At 51.0% G+C, this 21,413-nt stretch overlaps 1 protein-coding gene across 2 annotated transcripts in view; it reads left to right on the forward strand.

Annotated features, from left to right (window-relative positions):
* The window catches only part of ZMYM3 (zinc finger MYM-type containing 3), a 28,411-nt gene that overhangs the window by 1,215 nt on the left and 5,783 nt on the right, over window positions 1–21,413 (forward strand). The window contains exons 1-17 of one of the 2 annotated variants that reach the window (XM_015860140.3): window positions 3,792–3,906; window positions 5,851–6,750; window positions 7,424–7,476; window positions 7,848–7,917; window positions 8,725–9,013; window positions 9,409–9,586; window positions 9,997–10,209; window positions 10,802–10,952; window positions 11,517–11,632; window positions 13,633–13,719; window positions 14,032–14,182; window positions 14,765–14,937; window positions 15,360–15,525; window positions 19,225–19,283; window positions 19,812–19,980; window positions 20,587–20,702; window positions 20,874–21,048. In XM_015860140.3, coding sequence (XP_015715626.2) covers window positions 5,865–6,750; window positions 7,424–7,476; window positions 7,848–7,917; window positions 8,725–9,013; window positions 9,409–9,586; window positions 9,997–10,209; window positions 10,802–10,952; window positions 11,517–11,632; window positions 13,633–13,719; window positions 14,032–14,182; window positions 14,765–14,937; window positions 15,360–15,525; window positions 19,225–19,283; window positions 19,812–19,980; window positions 20,587–20,702; window positions 20,874–21,048 — 3,052 coding nt within the window. In that variant the 5' untranslated portion in view covers window positions 3,792–3,906; window positions 5,851–5,864. Of the gene's footprint in view, window positions 1–3,791; window positions 3,907–5,850; window positions 6,751–7,423; window positions 7,477–7,847; window positions 7,918–8,724; window positions 9,014–9,408; window positions 9,587–9,996; window positions 10,210–10,801; window positions 10,953–11,516; window positions 11,633–13,632; window positions 13,720–14,031; window positions 14,183–14,764; window positions 14,938–15,359; window positions 15,526–19,224; window positions 19,284–19,811; window positions 19,981–20,586; window positions 20,703–20,873; window positions 21,049–21,413 lie in introns of those variants that run through there. The other variant, XM_015860139.3, reaches the window with a different exon arrangement.

The following is a 21,413-nucleotide window of genomic DNA, read 5'->3' on the forward strand; positions in this document are numbered from 1 at the left end:
TGATGGTGTCAGCATCGAGGGCCGGGGGCTCAGCCTCGTGCTCTGCAATGGTGTCTGGGCTCTGCTGCTGGCATGGGCTGCTCCATTCGTGCTCCTCCCTTCCTCCCCCAGCGTTTCAGCCCTAGTCTGTGATGTGTTTATCTCTGTGATGTGTTTATCTCTCGGTGCCACTGCGTTCCCCAGGAAGACTCCAGCTCTGCCTTCTCTCTGATTGCCCTCTGATCCCAGCGTCACACCTGAGATCAGAACACAGCTCTGCCCCCGGGGCTGCCACCTCTCAGCTGGTGGCTCTGCTTCCTGCACTCGCATCCTCTGCCTGCACTTGTCCTTCACTTTAAGGGGGATGCAGCTTGGCACAGCCATTGACACACCATGTTAGCGAGGCACGCTTGTCTCCTAGCAGCCCTGACACAGAGCGAGAGGCCGAGGCCGAGCACACAGCCTGCCTTGGGGTGAAGAGCCCCGTGTGGTTTGTGAGGATGTTTGGTGGCCATTGGATTGAGGTTGCATGGCCCTGGTGGACGTGTGTGCTGCCAGAAGCCTGTTGTGTCGAAAATGGTGAAAGCAAAATGAGGGAAGAATGTGGTTGGCTGTAGCTATGACAATAAGTCTTATTATCTGAACAGAGATTGTGTTAGGATATCATTGTCGTAATCTTGGTGGCGTGTTCAAACTTCTTCCCCTGCTGGCAGAGTAGGTTAGGAAAGGGCCGTGCTTGAGACCATCCTTCCCAGCCCTCTTTGGACACAGCCATTGGTCTGTGCAGTACAGCATCACTGCAATTGGTTTTACAGCTGTACAGGGGGTGAAGCATCCCCAGGCTGACACAGCTTCTAAGGGACCCAATGGTGGGAACCTTACAGAGGAGCCTGGGGCTGCAGGAAGGGCTGACTGCATCTCACCTTGCTCTTCAGCTGTTTTGGATCTCTAAGGCTTCTTCAGGAAACCTTTGTTTTGCCCTCACGGGCGCACTCCTTGCTTTTTCTGTTGGGCATCAGGTGGTACTTACACTGCTATTGAACCCCCTTGTGTATTGCAGGGATGCTGTCACGAGGCAGGCGGTGAGTCCTGGAAACGATGCTGCTTGTTCATTCTTCAGACACAGAGCAGTACAAGTAGCAGGAGTTGTGCTCTCTGACCTGATCTCTGAGTGCAGTTGGTTCTTGAAGCTGGGTTGCTCTCCAGACGCCGGGTGTTAACTGCTAAGGCCTCTGTCTTAACATGGCTAAACAAAGGAGGTTGTGTTGGAGTGCACAGAGACCTGTTGCTCGTTTCTCTGCTGCGGGGCCTTGACATTCACAGCCTGGGGATGCTGGGCTCAGGAAAAAAGGTGTGAGAGCATCCAAGCAGCTTCAAACTGCTGCCAGGATGGCATCCCTGATGGATAAGTGCTTGTTTTTGTTGTCTTAGGGCTTAGGGCTGTTACAGGAGTGTTGGATTAATAGCAAGTGATGATGATATCTGTGGAACATAGACAGGTACCTTTGAAGTGCTGTAAGAAGTCTGCTGGTCAGTGTAATTCCAGACAATTCTGCTCTTGCTTGAAGCTAAGATGACCTCTGTAGAATACGAGGTCAAAATCTAATCTGGCTGGTCCTGCCTTTGGGGAATTGGCAGGGAACCCTTGGTGCTTTACAGCATCCCCTGCTCTGTGTTGGAAGGTTTGGGCTGTCTTGCTGCTGTGGATGACTGCTGTCATAGAACAATGGAATGGCCTGGGTTGAAAAGGACCACAATGATCATCCAATTTCAACCCCCTGCTGTGTGCAGGGTCGCCAACCAGCAGCCCAGGCTGCCCAGAGCAACATCCACTGTTGGTCAGCCATTATTGGTGCCTCGAGACTGTGGGGATTGTCCAGCTTTGACTTCCAGCCCTTGGGAGTCTTCTTGTACGTTTGTCTGTCTATCTAAAGAGTCCTTTGCTGAGGACCTTTTTGTTTTTCTCTTAAATTATCATTTGGAGACGTGTCACATCTCCCCATTTCTTTCCATAATGAAGTAGGTTTACCACTGGAAGGTGTTAACATCCCAACTCTTCCTTGTCTTCAAGGTGATGGTGATGGCTTAACGTAGTGCTGGATGGCACCAGTGGTGGTGTGTGCTTTGAATAATGACATTCTGTTCCTTTCTGGAGGGTTAACACTGGACTGAAGCCTGTCTGTAGCAGCACACGTGGCTCCCTGGCAATCCTTTATAAATTAATTTTGCTTTAAAACGAGTTAACCGATCTGTAATAAATGTTTGCAGTGCTTCAATCTGGAGGGCTATAAACTGCCTGGATAAACTCAGATAAATGGCAGTGATGAAGTGAGCTTTTACCATATCTGTCTTTCAAGGTGCAGTAGCTAATGAAGACGTGCTGCCCAGGGCCCGTGCTGGTCATCGTGTGGTTGGTGACAGCAGTGTGGGATGTGCACCCTGTGGTCATTGCCCCTATGCTGGAGGAAGGCAGTTTGCATGCAGCAGAGGTTTGGAGGAGTTCACTGCACTGTGAGGGAATAACGGTGCTGGTTTTGATCGTTTCTCACTCTCTGATTTTAATTAAACACTTGATGGTGGCTCCTCGTTTTTTTTCCAGGTAGGCCACGTATTCCCCTGCTAACAGTCAGCTGAACAAAGACACTCAGATGTGGGAGATGTGTGCTGTTAAGCGCCAGTGATGTCTCTCATTGTGTTTTTAATAAGCTAGTCACCAGGTGTCTCTGGGTGTCCCCATGGAGCTTCCTGGTCCAAGAGAAGACCCTTGTGCCCTCTCTTTGGTGGAACGATAGGGCAGGTCTCTTCTTTCACACCTGTTGGGTTTGATGGTCAGAGTTACCCGCTGCCAAGTCCCATGTGTTGGTGGGGTCCCATGGCCTCTTTGGAAGCTCTGGGTGCTGCCTGAGAAGCGCTGTGCTGTTGTGCAGAGGGCTTCACTGTCAGCTTGCAGTCTCACCCTCTGTGGATGAGCAGGATTTCGGCAGTCTCCTCTCTTTAGCAGTGTCGTGCTCCAGTGTGCTTCCCTTGTTGCCAGGTATGTGGCTGGAAAGCAATAGGCTTTCAGGCAGATGGAATGAAAAAGGAGGGTGGAAATGTGGTGGATCATTTCAGCATCTGCCAGAAACAATCAGCTATTATTCGTCTGCTGGAGGTAGTGAGAAGAGACCTTACCAGGAGGTGAAGTTCACATTCGGTTGGCAGCGTAACGCGCTGTGAAGCTCAGCAGAAAGTCCGGATGAATTGGAAAGCCTGGGGCAAATGGAAGCAGCATTTCTTACCTTGCTGCAGCTCAGCAGCTCTCATTTGCTCAGGTAGAGTTCAGCTTAGAGCAGCCGACAGGGCTGCAGAGCATCCTTCGCCCCTGCCCTGTAGGCTGCCTTCTTGATCCTGGGCAGCTGAAAGTCACTGTGAAGACTGCTGTCAAGGGGACAGGATTTCAGTGGTGGGCAGAGATGTTCCTCCTTTCCCACCCAAACTACTTGCAGCATCGTTTTGCGTCCATCACCACACTGACTCCCGCAGCTTTTCCAGACTATTATAAATATGTCAGATGTCAGCACCTCTCTGCCTCCCTATCTCCTTGTCACAGATTTCTCCTGCAGCACAGAAACTTCTTTTTAGAACAGAATGGTAAATAGAAGAATGAATTGCAATGGGAACTTTCAGAAGATCTGAATATAAACTGCTTCAGAGCCAATCCATAGAGGATTTGTCCAGCAGTGCTTTCAGTGCAGCTCAATCCAAGCAGTTGTTCAGCGACTGATGGTCCTGTTCTGTTCCTTATGCTCTCTCCCCAGGTATCCCTTCTTGGTGGGAATAGAAACAAGGTATTTGAGTAGGCCCAGAGTCTGAAGGCAGTGCTGAGGCATACGCTGTTGAAACCATGTGCTGTCAGTTTATTTGAAGAGCACATGAGTAGCACAGCAGGTTGGTGGGTGTTCATAGACTGTTGCCCGTGCTGTCATCTGGGCGGGAGGGCCAAAATGAATTCCTCATGCCCCAGATTTTTTCCCAAGGTCTCTCCATACCATAGGAATATCACCTCAGTGGTTCATTGCAGACTTGTGCAAAGGGTGTGAATCAACTTTCTTTGTTCATTTGAGTGGCTCGACCTTCCTGCTGCATTGCTGTAAGGTCTGCTGTCTGCCTGGATATGTGGGCAGGGGACAGCTTGCAGAAGCAAGCACTGCTTGTATCTGGAGCAGCAGAAAACACGTTGATCCGGAGGGGATTCTCACCTGCTTCAAATCCTCACGGCCTCCCTTTCAAATGTCTCTGCTTCTGTTTTGCTTTGTTCTTCCTGTCACCCGCTTTAATGCACGCCTCACATTCTGCTTTGCTGCAGGATTGGCTCGTTCTGGAGGCTTTGTCTCCTGTGTAGCTGAAGAAAACGAATGGAGCAATCAGTCCTTAGTGGTGAAACTTGCTGAGATGCTGGAGATGACAACTTCGGTGCTTCACTGCTTATCTGCTGCTGAAGCTGAAAACATTGCCATGTTTTTTGGATCAAACAAAGAGATAATGACCTGTAGAGCACAATTCCCCGAGCCCTGCTGAAACGAGGTTCAGAAGTCAGGCACATTCTCAATCCAAATATTTCCTATTTAGTTGTGAGTGAACCATCTGTGGGTGTGGGGATCCTTCCAGAGGAAAGGATGTGAAGAACTGATCAGCCATCACCACTGAAATCATTTCACCCTTCCTTCTTTACTGGTATAGATGTGCTTGCAGTAAGCCCCAAACAAGCAGCAATGTTCTGCTTCAGAGCTCAAAACAGTGCCAGATTTAGGATTAGAATGGTCCTGCTAAGGGGATAGGCTGTTGCCATGTCTTCTGATTACATCGCCTTCCTTCCCCATAGTGTGGAGTTCAGCCTGCTGTGGGGACATGATGCTCTATCAGCTCTTCCTCTGCATCGCCACTTTGCAGAATCCAGCTCCCTTCCCCTCTTCAGCTTCTATCTTTTTGTGGAGACATAGTGCATTATTAGCTGATAGGAATGTAAATGCTTTCTTGCCTCACCTGATCTTGGCTTCTCTGCCTGCCGGTGCTGCTGGCTGCAGAGCTGGGCTGTGGCTTTGGCCGTCTGCTGGTAGCAGCAAGCATTGCAGCTCCCCGTGCGAGTGCCATGCACAGTCACACTGCTCTTTCTTCCTGACTGCATTGCATGCTCGTGCATACTTTGCTGTTCTTCCTCTTATGGCTGCTTTTAACATCATGGGCTTTTCCAGTTTCCTTTCTGCCACCTTCCATAATCTCCCCCAGCTCTGGCATTCTAGCTGTAGTTAAGTTATGACATCGTTTATATCTGTCCTCTGAAAAAATTCATGTGTCTTATCACACTCTGTCTTGTTCAAGACTGAGACGACAGAGATATAAAGAACTTATTTCTGCCTCTGTGTCAAGAGAAAAGAAATTTTAGAAGATAGGGGAGCTGTGTGATAACAGATCAGGAGAAAGGAGGGGCCACATCATTTGAGCCTGGTGAAACACAGCAGAAGGCAGAGAACAGGTTGTTATGCACGGCAGAATGGTCGTGAGAAGCCTCCTGAACTGGTGCTCCAAGTAATTTCTGACATCCCTCTGTGTCCTTTATCATAAGCAAGTCTGTTTGCCACGCCGTGGTGAGGTGTGTGGATGGCAGAGAGATTTCTGAAGGGTTGGCTTTGTTGAACTGCTGTGTCTTGCTGCTGCTTTTTGGCTTCATAGTTCTGTAACCTCACCAGAGCTGTGATTGGTTTGCTGGTGTGCTGGGTATTGCTACCAATCCTGCCAGGCCTCGGTTCACTCCAGCAGTGTTCAGAAGAGAAGGCAATTCATGCCCTGTTAGATTGGTTGTCATTAACTTGCAGATCTCTCTCTCGTTTCCAGCTGTCATCATCTAAATGGATTCTAGTGAAATGTCGGGATCTCTGGACCCCCTTTCTCTGCCTGACAAACCACTCATTGGCGATCTTCCTGCTGACATGGAGTTTGGGGAGGATCTCCTAGGTTCCCAAACGGCTTCTACCCAGGAAGCTTCAGTTCTTCGGCCCTCAGACTGGGCTCAGTCCAAGCAGATGACTGCAGACAGGGACTTAGGCCTTCAGGAGAAAGGAGACAGCCTGTCTGAACAAAACAAATCAGATGACCTCAATCTAGATAAGTCCAGTACTGTCTCGGACGTCCTGGAGAAACCTGGTGTCTTAGGTGACCTGGATGGAACTGCTGTTTCGTTGGAGCTAAATAAATCAGAGGATCTGGATGAGCTGTGTAAGGCACAGCCTTCCCAGGATGGGGAGGGTGGGATGGGGGACTCCTCTGCCATCCCTAAAGAAGCCCTTGTTCCAGAAACACAGAAAGAAGGGGAGGATGCACCAAAAACTAATGCTGGGGACCTAAAGGAAGACAGTGCTGCTGCTATTCCTGCACTGTCTGATGACAACGGCCCTGAATCACCTTCACAGCCTGCTCCTGACTCTGGAGACCTCAGCAATGCCCCAGCCACAGAAGAAACCACAGCACAACCATCAAGTCCACCAGTAGCCCCTCCACAACTCAGCCTTAAACAGTCAAAAAAGACGAGGTTGAAGGCACCGAGGAAAAGCTCACCTGTGCAGAGGGAAGGACTGCCGGGGGATGCAGAGGTGGAGCTGAGCCCAGACAGCAGTATGGCAGCTCTGCCCTCTGAGCCCGCCCAGGAAAAGAAAGCAGAGGAATGGAATGATGATGAGAACAACTTACTGAGTGAAAGCACTGGACTGAAGGCAGAGGAAGCTGCACTACCAGCAGGTAGGTTGTAGTTTCTGCATGGCTTGGCTTCCTCTTGCTCAGAAGGCTGCTGGGCTGCACTCCTGTGAATTTGGAGGTTGATCTGAGCTCCAACTTGTCCTGTCTTCCTTTACCTTGGAAATCAGTGATGTTACTGATGGACTAAATATGGGAAAAGCATCTCGCTTACCTGGATTAATGTTCTGGAAGCTGTTCTTTTGGTGTGCACAAGCTCTCGCTCTGGTTTTCATAGCTTTAACTTTGATTTTTAATGCTTGTGTCAGCGCGGAGCTTCCATGATAAAAATGCTGCTGCACATCTTTCTCCTTATCCTTGGAGTCTTTGTTGGAGGTGAAGATTTCCAATAGGCAGAGTCCCACTGTCCAAGCTGGCCATCCTCAGGAGGTGCTCAGTCCCCACAGTCATGCAGCTAGAGGCAGCTGCCCAGCCTTCCTGCATGCAGGAAGGTCTCCTGTACAGGACTTCTCCCAGACCACATGTATTTATCTATACCTACAGGTGGTCGGTTTAGGAGCTTTCCTGTGTCTGAACTCCACCAGAATAGCTGGCTCTGTCTGAGGCTATATATATGCAGACTGGCCCAAAGGGCAGCTGCGTTTGAACAGCTTCAGTGCTCTTCTGTTGGTGAGAAGCAAGGTGTCGCATTTAAGTTTCTTCTGTGCTTCTGTTGCAGAAGGCCAATCTTGGAAGGGAAGTGTGCCCCAAACTGAGAAGGTGAGGAGTCAAGTACGTATGCTGTGGGAACACTGAGGGTGGCTCATTGAGAGACACTGGCTGTCTTATCAGCCCTCTGGGAAGGAGTTTGCATGTCTGCAGTGATGGAGTGATCCCTGTGTAATGCCACTGTGCTATACACGTGGCTTCAGTGTATCTGTCCCTACCACCCCCAGATGGAACATCATTCCCATAAGGCTGCTTTCCCCTCTTCCCCCTGACGTGGCCAACTCTTGTCGGATATCTATGGAGGTTTATCCTTCTTTCAGCCAAGTTAGTGGGAATTTAAAGCTCAGAAACTGAAACTGCCCAGTGATCTGGGATATTTATCCATTGTTGTTCTCGCAAATGGTCAGTCTACACATTTTCTGAATCTCTTCTAGGAGAAAAGAAGTGAACGAGCCAGAAGATCAGAAACTGCCAGGCCTGAAACTGTGAACTCTGCTGAGAGCAGTGAGTAACCAGCGTTGGCCATCACCTGAGTTCAGCCCTAGGGCAAGTCCTGGGCCCAGTGCAGACAGGCAGTTTGTGTTGTGAACAGGGAGTAAGGACCATGGAGCTTCAATTTAGATGTTCCTGTTATATAGGAGAGGTCCCTTCACCCCTAGAGTTTCCATTTCAGGATACTTGCCTTACTGTCTCAGGGTAAGGGAGTAGAGAGTTGCAGTATCTTTACAGTGGTTTATAGTCAATAAACATCAACTAATAATAGGGTGAAACTCCAGGGATGTTCCCAGGAAACCCATCTTTCATTTCCTCAGCCAGAACCTTTCTTCCTTTGCCTCTATGCTGTCAGGCTGTCTGAAGGAAGGCTGCATTTTGGGGACTTGCCTGTAGAAATACAGGAAATCTCTGTCCTCCCTTATATCTAGTGTTGCACTGACATTTTCTTACATTTCACTGTCGGTCAGTCATTGCCTGTGCTGGAGAAGCGGCTGGTGATCCAGCTTGCTCCCTTTAATGTTTCCTGGTTCTTGGAGGGCTTTCTGTTGCAGTGTTTACACTTCAGGCATCTGCTCCACCTTATGACTTTTCTTAGAGGGGAACTTTACTTAAGACCAGTTTGCTTAAGAACCTTCCAGCTCATCTCCAATTCCAGCAGAGTATCTTTTCAGGGTCCCTTTATCATCCTGCTTAGGAAGGTACAAAGCATTTAAACACACTGCAGAAAGATGACCCCAGACAGCCCCAGTGTGCCTCTCATGGCACAACTTTATCTTAGTTCCTAATGGACCATATCTTCTCTTTGCTGCATTGCAGTTCCGGTCTCTGACGAAGATTCTGATGCGATGGTGGATGATCCCAATGATGAGGACTTTGTTCCTTTCCGTACCCGCCGCTCGACTCGCATGTCGTTACGCACTCAGGTAGCTCAGCGAGCTGCCCGTTCTGTTGCTAAGATGACGTGTGCCAACTGCCGGACCCCGCTGCAGAAGGGCCAGACTGCCTACCAACGGAAAGGACTCCCTCAGCTCTTCTGCTCCAGCTCCTGTCTCACCACCTTCTCGAAAAGACCTCATGGCAAGAAGATATGCACCTTCTGTAAAAAGTGTGTCATCGTTCCCCTCTCCTCACTCATCCCCTGCTTGTGACCCACTGCATTTTCCCCACAACCCTGTGACCCCTGTGCTTCCTTTGTCACCTGTGTCACCCTTCCTCTGTCAGCTATCATGCCATGTCTTCTTCACGCATCCCATCCTCCTTCCACTCCCTTTATGTTATTTATTGTCTCTCCCTGCCTGGCTTAATTCCCCTTATCTCTGTGTGCTCTCAAGACAAACTCCTGCATGTTTCATCTTCACGCACCACCCCTCTGGGCTGGGGCAGAAGCTGATGTGGGACCATTTCGGTCACTCCCTTGGGATAACAAGTTCCTTCACTGCAGCTTGCTTAGTGGCCGTGCTGGTGTGTTCTTGTGCTGACGTGTCTCCATTTGATCCCCAGGGAGATCTGGAATACCAGGGACTCTGTGGTTGCCCAGATTGGTTCAGGTGGCTCTTTCCACGAGTTCTGCACCTCTGTCTGTCTCTCCCTCTATGAGGCCCAGCAACAGAGACCAGCACCTCAGTTTGCAGACCCCTCAGACATCATCCGTTGCAGTGTCTGCCATAAACCCGGTGAGGTAAGCACATCTCGTCTTTCTCTTGTCCTGGATCCAAGGCCGTTGGCACTGCCTGGGACCATCACTGGGCGTTTGCTGGGTTCTCCAATGGTTTGAAGCCTTAGTTCCAGAACTGCCTTGGACTCACTCCCACATTTTTCCTTCTTACTGTGAAGCAGCTCTTAATCCCAGAAATAAGGCTTCTGTTTCTCCCCAGCCTGCAGATTGTTGCTTTCTGCCACTCCACTCTCCCACTTGCTTTTCTGGCTTTTGACCAGAGCCCAACCTGAGTCCCCAGCAGCTCCCAGCATGGCACTTGTCAGAGTTTTAGTGTACCAGCTCATTCTCCCAGGGGTGGTTGTATCAGGGTGCATGTGTGGGAGAGAGGCCAGCGGTGTTCTGTGAGAGTGACAGCAATTTTGTCTCTGCAGATCCAGCATGAGGTCAGCAATGGGAATGTAGTTCACCGCATTTGCAGCGACGCCTGCTTCACCAAGTTCCGAGCCACCAAGGGGCTGAAAACCAACTGTTGTGACTACTGTGGACTTTACATATACAGTAAGGGCATGCCCGTGGAGTACCTCTTCCATGAAGGCCAGCAAAAGCGCTTCTGCAACTCTAGCTGTCTCAACAGTTACAAGAAGGTGTGTGGAGTCAGCTGCTGGGGGTTGCAGGAAAGGGGGCTCCTCTTTGGGCACTCATCTCCTTTCTTCAGTTTGGCACAGGACACTTTACACATTAGCAGGCAGCTTGAACCTCCTTGGCCTTCTATTGCTGACAAAATGTCTTAAGATATTGTTGTGAAGAAACTTTGAAACAGAACTTAGTTCTACTGGTTGGGGCCCATCTTGGACCCAAGCACAGGTCAAACACTCGGACGCAGCTGGACAGGGCAGTTCCACAGGTAAATGCAGTTAGCGTGAGATGGCATCTTTAGGATGCCTCCCCAAAGCTTGGTTGTATCTGTAGCCTGAGTAGACTTCACTTAACTGTCCTGATGGGACTTCCAAGTCTTGTATTCTTTCCAGAGCACCCTTGAAATGAGAAGCAGGGGTGCCAAAGGCAGGTTTTTTGACTACAACCTGAGCCTACAGACTGTGAACCTGGCTTTCACATCAGGTCTTTCCTGCAGGAGAGCTGCCCTGTGGTGACGCAGTAGTGGAGTAGAGTATGAAGACAGGGACTTACAGGCTGTGTTGGGCTCCCTGACAGCTCTGTTGTGCTCTGTGTTTGCAGAAGAACACCCGAGTCTACCCTTGTATGTGGTGCAAGACACTGTGCAAAAACTTTGACATGCTGCCCAATGTGGACCGCAGTGGCAAGATGGGACTGTTCTGCTCCATTTGCTGCACTACCTCCCACAAAGTGAAGCAGTCGGGCTTGGTTGGTAAGGACCTTTATACAGTGATTCAATCACCTTTCTACTCAACTCCTTTCTTTGTACTTTTTATTGCTTGTGGATGAGGCTGGAAAGAAGGTGGGAAGGTGTCTGGGGTGGAGTCCAGGGAGATAAGTGAAAGAGATTTGGAGAGGGAGGTACCCATTGCAACCTGTAGCCATTGTAGTGCTGAGGGGTAGTGTCTGTTACTGTTCTTAAGAATGCAGGAGGCAGTTGTAGCACCCTACTGTGCTGGCATTGTCCTTCCCATTACATAGATTACCACTGTGTTCAGGAGTGGGTATGGTCTCTGATGACTGATGGAGTAATGCAAGCTGTTTTGTCCAAATTTCCATATAGCCAGGATCAGTTCTTTGAGCCAGTCTGCTTCCCATCCATGTTTAACATTTCTGTCCTAGCAGAATCTGGTGCTCTTTGTTTCCTGGTGTTCTTGTCCCTTAATTTTTTGGTAATAGCTTGACTGAGGATGAGTGAGTAGATTGCATGCCATCCTCAGAATCTAGACCCACGTCCTGTACTGCTGCCCTCACCAATTCCTGTCTGTTTCATCAGGTCCCCCTAGGCCCTGCAGCTTCTGCAGAAAGAGTCTATCTGAACCCTGCTATTACAACAAGACAGACCAGGTTGTCTACCAATTCTGCAGCCCCAGCTGCTGGACCAAATTCCAGGTACTGAAAAATCCTTCATGCTGGGCTGGGCCCTAGAGCTCCTGCCTCTTTTCACACTTAGCAGAGGCTGCAGCTTCTTCAGGCTCCTCAGGGAGTGTCCATAAGAAAATCTCTACTGGAGCACAGTCATTCTAATGACTGCAGTTGCTTAATTCCTTGGTCTTGGCCCTACCTTCCCCTCACTTCACTTGGAGTAAGACTGTCTGTAATTCTCTCCAGTCTATCAGGTTATGCCAAGTAGGAGTGCAGCACAGAGCTGCATTGCATGGGTAGTTTGGAACATAGTGGCCTTACAAGGGTGCTGCAAGTAAGCTAGCAAAGCACCATAGGCACCTGCTAGCATGGAAAGAGGCAGAGCTGCTCTCTGAGCCAGAGATCACCAAGAAACAGAAGTCTTCTAGGTCATGTTGCCTAAAAATTTACAACCAGCAGACTGGAATACCTCATGTCTAGTAGTCCTCAAGGGCTTGACTGATGATGTTGAGTTTTCTGGTATTGAGTTTGGGCATACATTACATGTTCATAGTATTCAAAGGCAACTGGAAGAATATCTGTTCTATACAGTTGCCAAAGAGCAAAGCAACAGGAGAAGACCTGGGAAACTTAGACCAGGATATGCCTTGGGCAACTGAGAAAACACAGAGAATCTAGAGCAGGAAAGTTATTTTGTGGCAGTTGCAGTGTCTGTTTGTCTGTTTGTTATTGTTTCCTATCTCTGTTCTTTATTGTGGTGTAATAGTTGGCTAAGATCATGTGTTGTGTGTATAAGGGGTAGCTGACATGTCTTTACAGTTGTAGACTTCATAAGATGTTGGAGTTACAGCCATGTAAAATCAGCATTGTAAAGTGACGTTAAAGCCATGCATAACCTGGATTAGGATCCATCTTACTGACAGATCTCAGCACGCACTTGATCAAGAGTGCTTCAAGATGGCTTCTCAGGGATCAGTATTAAACCCAAGTAGTCGAACGTCTTCATCAGTCATCTGGAAATAAAGTCAAAGTAAGCATACTAAAATTGTGCAGATGAAACAAAAACTGGTGAAGTGTTAACTGATGCTGAGGCCAGGGCAGTCATACACAGCAAAAGCGATTGGATTCCTTGACAAGGTTGGTTCCTCCTAATGTGTACTTGGAGTTCAGTGCAAGATCAGCCTTAGTTAGGTAATGTGGGGATGTGAGTCGTGGAGAGTAAGGATTTAGAAAAAAAGCCTCTTGATTGCAGCAGATAGGCCATTAAGCATGAGTGCCTCAGTTTACAGCTATGAGAGGAAGGATTATGTCATTGTAAAACCAAGCAGAAGAGCAGGAAGTGAGGAGTTAGGGGGCGAAGAAGCAAAAGATCTACCTAGAATACTGCACAGGTAGGAAGGATGTTCATCCAATGCCCAAGTTATTATTAATGCTGAAGAAAAAGAAGAAGTATGCTGAAGAAAAGCCACAAAGTTGCACAGAGCCTCAAAAAAAAGGGCACTGACAGAGCACCTCATCTGAGATGATCAGAATAAAAACCTGGAAGATTGCTTTATTAATGAAGATATCCCTGTGGACAACACACCAAGTATTAAACGGCTATTTAATCTAGCAGAGGAACGTGGGATGAGAATGGCTGCATGCATTTTGTAGTTACATTACTCTGAAAATGGAAACCGGGCTTCAAGATCTTTTAGAGAAAGACTCAGAAGAGGTAGTGGAGCCACCATCTGAGTGTGCTCAAATGCAGAGGGGTGGGAGCCTGAAAATGCCTTCTGGAGAAGAACTGGACCCAGAACATTGGGAGCGAAGTGGAATTACTCAGGAATCTGCTCTGCAGGAGCTTGAGATGTGATCTGGTGGACTGACTGTGAGTCACTGACAGCGGTAGCCAGCGCAGGTGTGAGCAGGGGCAGATGGAGTGCTGTGGTCAGTGGAGCAGGCAGGACGACTGGTGGCAGTGCAGAACGGGTGCTTGCTGCCCTCTGTGTGCCCCCCTCTCCATGAGCTGTCTTTGTCTTCTACAGCACACCAGCCCGGAAGGTGGGATCCACCTGAACTGCCATTACTGCCACAATCTATTCACCGGGAAGCCAGAGATCCTAGACTGGCAGGTGAGGACTTTCCTCAGGGCGATGTGGAGGCTGAGGTCAACCCCCACGAGGACCGCAGAGCTCTTCCTCCCCCTGCTCAAAGGAGAGCCCTTTCTGAGCCATTGCTCTGCATGCCTTGGCCACAGAGACGTGCCTGGAGATGTGCCTGAGTGCTGCTCTGCTGATCAGCAGCGTGTCAGAAGGGTGGGAGGAGATCTCCTCTGCCAAGCCCTGCCAGGGGAGCTGGGGACTTGTCTCAGACCCATAGGCTTCTCTGGGAAGCACAGGGACCTGCTGGCAGCCTGCCTGACCTGGTGGCGGTCTTTTTGGCAGGACAAGATATATCAGTTCTGCTGCAAGGATTGCTGCGAGGACTTCAAGCGGCTACGTGGGGTAGTGTCTCAGTGTGAGCACTGCAAGCAGGAGAAGCTGCTGCATGAGAAGATCCGCTTCTCAGGGGTGGAGAAGAACTTCTGCAGCGAAGGTACTTGGGGAAGGCACGGGAGAGGCAGAGCCCCCATGCCAGCCCTTGCTGGGGGAGGAGAAGAGAGCATGGAGTGGAACAGTGGGGAGACTGTCTAGCCAGGCCCTGGGGCAAGAGCCTCATCAGTGCAGTGAAGGGAGGACTGTCAGTGGGGATGGCTTGCTGTCCAGCCAGGCCCTAGGGCAAGATCTTTACCATTCGTTGTGTCCTTGGGGAGGGCTTTCTCACAGCTTTTCTCTCTCTGGGGGCTGGGGAGACAGCAGGTGGCAGCTCCGCTCCTCCTGTCATCATGCACTTCTACGCTCTTGCGTCTGGGCTGGCCTGACCTGGCCTTGCCCTGCCTGCTGGGTTCCTGCACACAGGAGGTTGGAGTCAGACTCTTCCTAGAAGCATGGAGGTGAGAGATGGCAAGTCCCCGTGAGGTCCCATCTTATCCCAGCCCCAGGGGCCAGTGCTGGATTGTTCCCTACAGTGTGTTGCGTGTGCTCTGTTGTCTCCGCAGACCTGGATTCTGGTCATGTTTGGGTCAGGGAGGCCCCCAGTTCATCCTGGGAAGGTTTCACTCCTATTGTTTCTCCGCAGGGTGTGTGCTTCTTTACAAACAGGATTTCACCAAGAACCTGGGCCTGTGCTGCATCACCTGCACCTACTGTTCTCAGACCTGCCAGCGGGCGGTCACCGAGCAGCTGGAGGGCAGCACCTGGGACTTCTGTAGTGAAGACTGCAAAAGCAAATACTTGCTCTGGTACTTCAAGGTCAGTATTGGCACTGGCAGCTTGTGCTAAGTGCTGTGGTGGGCACGGCACCCAGATAAGTGGGCATTGCGCTGAGGAAGCTCGCACTGCTGGAGTCTGGCTGGCACTGCTGCGGAGAACCTGGCACTGCTGGAGTCCTGCCTGGCAATGACGGGACACTGCTACGGGGAAGCTCACGTAGCTGGAGTCCCCAGCTGATCCTGCCAGAGCACTGCACTGAGGAAGCTCACAGTGCTGGATCCGCGGCTAGTGCTGCAGGGAGAAGCTCGCACCGCTGGAGACCCGGCTGGCACTGGCAGGGCACTGCTGTGGGGAAGCTCACAGCACCTTGCCATGTGCACCTTTCACTGGAGAGTTGTGTTGCACTCGGAGGGGGTGTGGTTAGTTACTCGTTGTTTCTCTCCTGCTGATGCGGGCTTTAGGCAGCTCGGTGCCATGCCTGCAAGCGTCAGGGGAAGCTGCTGGAAACCATCCACTGGCGAGGGCAAATCAAACACTTCTGCAACCAGCAGTGTCTGCTGAGATTTTACAACCAACAGAACCAGCCCAACCTGGACACGCAGAAGGGGCCCGAGAGCCTGCTGAACAGTGAGTAGGAGGGAGGGAGGGGACCTGCATAGCTCAGTCTGAGAGACACAGGGAAGACCGAACAGCAAGGGGTGGAAGCTTCCCGCCTGGGACTGGATGAGACGCTAGGGAACAATCCTGCACTGGCCCTTGGGGGGGGAAAGCACGGAGTGGGACCTAATGGGGCTTCTCCATCTCTAACGTCTATGGTTCTATGACACACAGGGCCCAGACGGGAGGAGCCGGTGCCAGCGTGCTGCCTGTAGCTCACACTCTTAGCGAGGATACTCAGGGATTTAATGGGCGATTCCATCCTCATGTTGCCAGCGGAGAGCTCGATTTGCAGGGTTAGGGGACAGCGTGGCTTGGCATGATAATCCACCTGCAGCCCCACACCACCTCCCAGCTGTGACCTTCTCAGATCTCATAAACTAATCAGGATTGGGCCAGGTCAGTGCTTGGATGGGAAGCATTCAAGGAAAACACAGGGTGCTGCAGGAAGTGGTGCTGGTGATGCTGTAGGTGGGCTCTCCTCAGCCAGAGCTGAACCTAGACCAATCTTGAGGGAGCACAGAGCCGCTGGAGGCACTCTGTCCTGTGAAGTTAGATTGGAGTCCTACCAAAAGGTTGCTGCAGCTTTGGGGAATTGCCAACCCCGTGTCCCGGATAACCCCATTCTGCATCCGTGGAGTTCCAGCTGGAGAGGAGATTTTCACTGCCTGTTGCCTCATTTCCTATCGTTAACTTGAGCCAGTTACTTACGGAAGATTACAAAGTGCTTTGGGGTCCCTCAGGATGGAAGGTGCTCATAGTGACAGTGACAAGACATCGCATGGCCCTTGGACACTCGTGTAGATTCATTCTGCTTGGTCTGTTCAGAGGCCACAATCTTCTAGGTAATCTGTTTGATCTAGTTAACAGAATGCCTGCAGTTTGTGACGTGACTTCCTTCAGTTCATCAGGCTTCGACTGATACCAGTATTGCAGGCTAAGGGCTTTGAAGCCCCCTGGGATTTCAAGAGGTGTAGAACCCTGACTAGGGTACACTGAGGAGGGGAAACCAAGAGGAGGATCTTCCTTTGAGAGACCTCGTTCTCCATCTTCAGGCTCTTCTTGAGGCCTCTCTTCTGACAGCAGTGGGCAAATGGCAAGATGAGGGAAATCCTGGATATCAGAACTGCTTCGAGAGCAAAGCAGAGCTGCTCTGCCAGAAGCAGACAGTTCCCCCAGCCAGGGGAGTCCCAACCTGTCTTCCAAGAGCCATGCTCTGTAAAGCACCGGGTGAGGTGACAGCTCAAGTGGCAACGCACTGAGGTGACCTGGACAAAAAACTGTTGGTTTCAGCTGGCACTGGGGTGTCCAGAGAGAGACTGCTTGATGGGGCACTGAGCTGCTGCCCCAGTGGAGGAAGAGGCATTGACCTTGCCATCTCTTGTAGCTCACTGCGTGATTTTACAACCTTAACCTTGTCATTTGATTTGTCCCCTGCTTTCAAGGCATCTTACCTGTGAGGCATCAGTAACACTGCTGTGGGAACACAGGCACAGCAAGCAAGCCACTGCCTACCAAGGGAAGCATCTATTTCATGCCATTTGGCCCTTGCCTCTTGGAGACGTACCACAAGACTCTTTAAGTACTCTCTCCACCACCTCCAACTGCCAGGACCTGACCACCACCCTCCATCTTGTCTCTGGAGGCCCCCAGGAGCTTTGCTGTTTGGCACTTGGTGCAGTGCCCTTCCCCCTTCTGCCTTTCCGCGTGCTTGCCAGGCAGAAGACTCTGAGGGCAAGCAAGGAAATGCCCTTTGGTAGTGGTGAGTGCTCAGATGAGCATGTTCTCCAGGCTTGGTAAAAGCCAAAGTGCAAGTGCTGCTGGTGGCACCGAGTCTTCTGTGTTCTGGTACGCCTGTCCTCTGCCAGCTGTGGGAAAGGTGTGGACGGCTTTGTCCTGGGACTGTGGTGTACTGGTCAGTTTGCATTGGAAGGGTGCTGGAGCTACTGCTGCTATGTGCTTACACAGAGCTTTCCAGCCCAGCGGGCTGTGCAGGGTGTTTCAGGAGGAGCAGCTTGTCAGTGCTGGTGAGGAACAGCTTCTGCCTGGTCCAGCCAGGCTCTTCTGTGCACCTGGCAGCAGTGTTGCAAGCTTGCAAGGGACTGCTTGGATTTTAGGCCCATCTTGGGCATTGCTGCTGACCGCTTGCTTTTTTTTGCAGCCAGTGGTTGCCTAAAACCATTAATTCCAGCAGCTTCTGTCTGCCTGGTGATCCTCAGGGAGCTTGCTAACAGTAAGAGTGGCCTCTCCTCTGCTTGGAACAGTGTGTGTGTAACAAGTGACTGAGGAGCTCCTGCCACAGAACTGTGCCCAGAGGCTTCCAAAGGGAACTGGTTCTGTATAGAGCCATCCAGCTGTAAAGGAGAGAGGGCTAGAAGTCATGCTTGGTGCAATTAATGCCTTGGCAGCTCCTTGCTGGTGTTCTGAGAGTAAAGACCAAGCCACGGCTTTCTTGAGAGCCTGAACATGCAGTGTGTGGAGCTTTGTGGTGGGAGGATTTTCTTATTTCCCACAGTCTTAAATCTTTGCCCCGTGGGACCTTTGCTTTGATTGTGCTATAGCAAAGACTCTGCTTTTACTCTACTCCGCAGCTTGTCTTTCTCCATCCAAGCCATCCACGTCTCCCACCTAAACTTGCTGCCCACTTTGGGTGGGCCATGGGGAACTCTTGGACCCACTGAGATGGTTGCACATCCTGTGGCTGAATGCCCAGCTGTAGGCTGGAGAGCTTCCTTGAATGGCTTTGCTGCTCCTCTTTTTACTGAAGAGCAAAGTCCCTGGGTTTTCCTTGGGACACAGGGAGCTACACAGTGCAAGTGCCTGTGTATTGGTGCTCGAGGAGGCTGGGTCTTTCCTGGGGACCTATCTGTAGGAGGTGCAAGTGGACCTGCTGTGCTCCATCTGGGTGCTGCTTTCCTTGCAGGCATCTCCTTCACACACGGCCCATGGTGGGTCAGTGCTGTAGAAGGCACTTCTTTTTCACAGTCACAAGGGTAACCAGGGTTCACGGGAGGCTTGGATGAAGGTGCTCTTTTAGCTCAGTAGCCTTTGAGATGGGTGCAGGTGCTTTGCAAAGCAGCTGAGCTGGAATTATCGTCCCAGCAAGGATGGTACTGTCACCATCTGAGAGCAGTGTCTGCCATGCACGCCTCTTATCTGCCAGTGATCCCTTCTCTTTTGCATCTCTAATGCTGGGCAAAGCTGTCTCTGTACTTTCTGGGATACCTTATAACACTGCTGTTAGCTCTGTCACCTTCTTCCCAGGGATCTCGAAGCACTTTGCCAAGATATTATGGCAGGGAGATGGAGGCACAGGGAGGGGCCATGGCTCGGTACAGCAAGCCAGTAGGCAGAGCTGGGAATAGAGCCCTGGCGTCCTCTCTCTACAAGGGGCTGGGATTTCTCCTGACCTGCTGTGATGGGGATGGGGTGGACTACAAGGGAACACAGATTGACATGGCAATGACTTGATTGTGGAGCTGTAGTGTCTTCAAAGGTGCTAGGGCCAGAGATTGTTGGAATGACTGACTGTTCCTGGAGTGGCCAGGAGCGGTTCCTGGGGAGCCCATCACTGCCCTCCTGCCTGTGGCTGCTGCCACCTCCAGTCCCAGCAGTGGGACCTGTCAGCTGGAGAGCTCTTGAACTAAAAGACGTTGCTTTCTCTTACAGGTCAATCTTCAGAAACAAAACCACCCGCCTCTTCCCATCAGAAGGCAGAGACTAACATGGTAAGGTCTGCTGGAGATAGCAGTTTGCTAGATAGCACGCGGAAGCTGTCCTCACTCAGATCTCAGATCTGCAATTGGCTGTGGAGATCTCATTCTCCTGTAACCAGTGCATTTTAATGGTAGTGGCCTGAGCAGTGGGAGCTGATATGAGCTTCTGGGCAGGGCAACATCAGCACATCTCCTGAGAGGGGGGTGGGTAACTGTTGCCCAGGAATGAAGCATGGGCACCGCAGCAGTTTGCACTGCTGGCTCCTCTTTGCACGGTGCTCATCTGTGCCTGGCCATAGTCACAGTCCCATTGCACTCCCTGCTGCTCACCAGTGCCAAACTTCCTGCTGACTGCAGAGATCCCATGCAGGTTTATCCCCTGCCACCGTCAGCTTGGCAGCCTGTTGCCCAGATGTAACTGTGGAAGCACATATAATGTGTGCTGTGCACTGCCAGGCTCCAGGAGGCTGTACCAGTGGTTGAAAAGAGATAGTGCTGCTTTCAGTGGGCACCAACCTCCTGCTTTCTGCATTTCCTCAGCTGTCATCAAAGACCTCCTCAGCCCACATGTCTCCAGCTGCGCCGCCTCCCCCACCTCCTCCAGTTCCAGCCACCCCTCGGAAGAACAAAGCTGCCATGTGCAAACCACTGATGCAGAACCGGGGTGTTTCCTGCAAAGTAGAAATGAAGTCCAAAGGATGTCAGACAGGTAGGACAATGAGGCACAGCTAACTGCAGGACTAAATGTGCATTTCGGAAAGGAAGGCAGCATGTCTCTGCTCCAGGCTGGATGTGAATCCAGCTTGAAATACTCTATAGAACAGCTGAGTGTTTGGCATCATGCTGAGGGAATGCCAGGGATGTGCGAGGCATGCACAGCCCTGGATGGAGGTAGAGAGTCCATTTTCACCAGCAACAAAAGGAGCACTGCAGTGCAATTCCACCTCTCTTACAATACCTAAGGAAGCTTCTTTTCCTCAGGAGATCTTCATCTTACCCGAGGGGCTGTCTGTCGAGCAGGATCCGCTGTGAAGCTGCCATTGGGTGCATGCATGTTGTCCCTAGCATATACAAAGTGTATCTAGATCTCTCAGAGGGGCCACATAAGAGCAGGGCTTGCCCCTCTTGCTAAGGCAAGCCTCTCCTGCTGCAGGGCTGTCTGGCTTGCTGCTGCTTCAGCTCTGCCTATAAGTCAGATGCTGATGCCTGGAAGGGCTGTGGTGCCGGTTGGCTGTGTGGGCATGGCAGTGCGCAGCTAGGCTGGGTGGAGGAGCTGCTGGGAGCCAGCTCACTGATGTACTTTTGCTCTTGTCAGAGGCTGACTGGAAGCCCCAGGTGATTGTGTTGCCAATCCCAGTCCCGATCTTCGTGCCTGTGCCTATGCATATGTACTGCCAGAAAGTACCTGTGCCTTTCTCCATGCCTGTCCCGGTAAGCGACACACTTCACCTGCTTGTGTTCTCTGTCTCAGTCCTGCCTCGCTGTAGTTTTCCTGCTTCTCTGTCCTCTTCTCCTGCCTCTGCTTTTACAGCAGTTGGCTGAACCAGAACCCCGTATGGGCACAGCACATCTGATCTCTGCCTGCTGTGCTGCTGTCAACAGGTGCCTGTGCCAATGTTTCTACCCACCACGCTGGAGAGTGCGGATAAGATTGTGGAGACAATTGAGGAGCTGAAGGTGAAGATCCCCTCCAATCCTCTGGAGGCTGACATCCTGGCCATGGCAGAGATGATTGCGGAGGCTGAGGAACTGGACAAAGCCTCCTCGGACCTGTGTGGTATGTTCTGCTGTGGCTCAGTGATTTACCTGCTCCTGAAACCAGAATGCCTGCCCAGATTGCAGCTCCTCCAAAGCCTTTGAGAAAGAGCAGAGTAGAGCAAGCCCTCAGCTGCTGCTGAGGAGGTAGCAGGAGGGGAGACCTGCAGCAAGGAGCAGAGTCTGCCGCTGTCTGCTTTGGGAGTGCCAGTCTTGGCACGTGTCCACTAATTTATTCATATGGCTGTTCAGGCTCTTACCTTAAGTAACTCCCCAGACAGAAGACTAGCAGCCCTGACCTCACAGGTCTTTTTAGCTGGGGGCTGCGTTCCTCAATCCCTAGTGACTGGGGCTGTGTCGGGCTGAGGACAAAGATCTAATTTCAAG

The sequence above is a fragment of the Coturnix japonica genome, chromosome 4 (assembly GCF_054131305.1).
Source record: "Coturnix japonica strain WE chromosome 4, WE-NBRP24, whole genome shotgun sequence".
Lineage (NCBI taxonomy): Eukaryota > Metazoa > Chordata > Aves > Galliformes > Phasianidae > Coturnix > Coturnix japonica.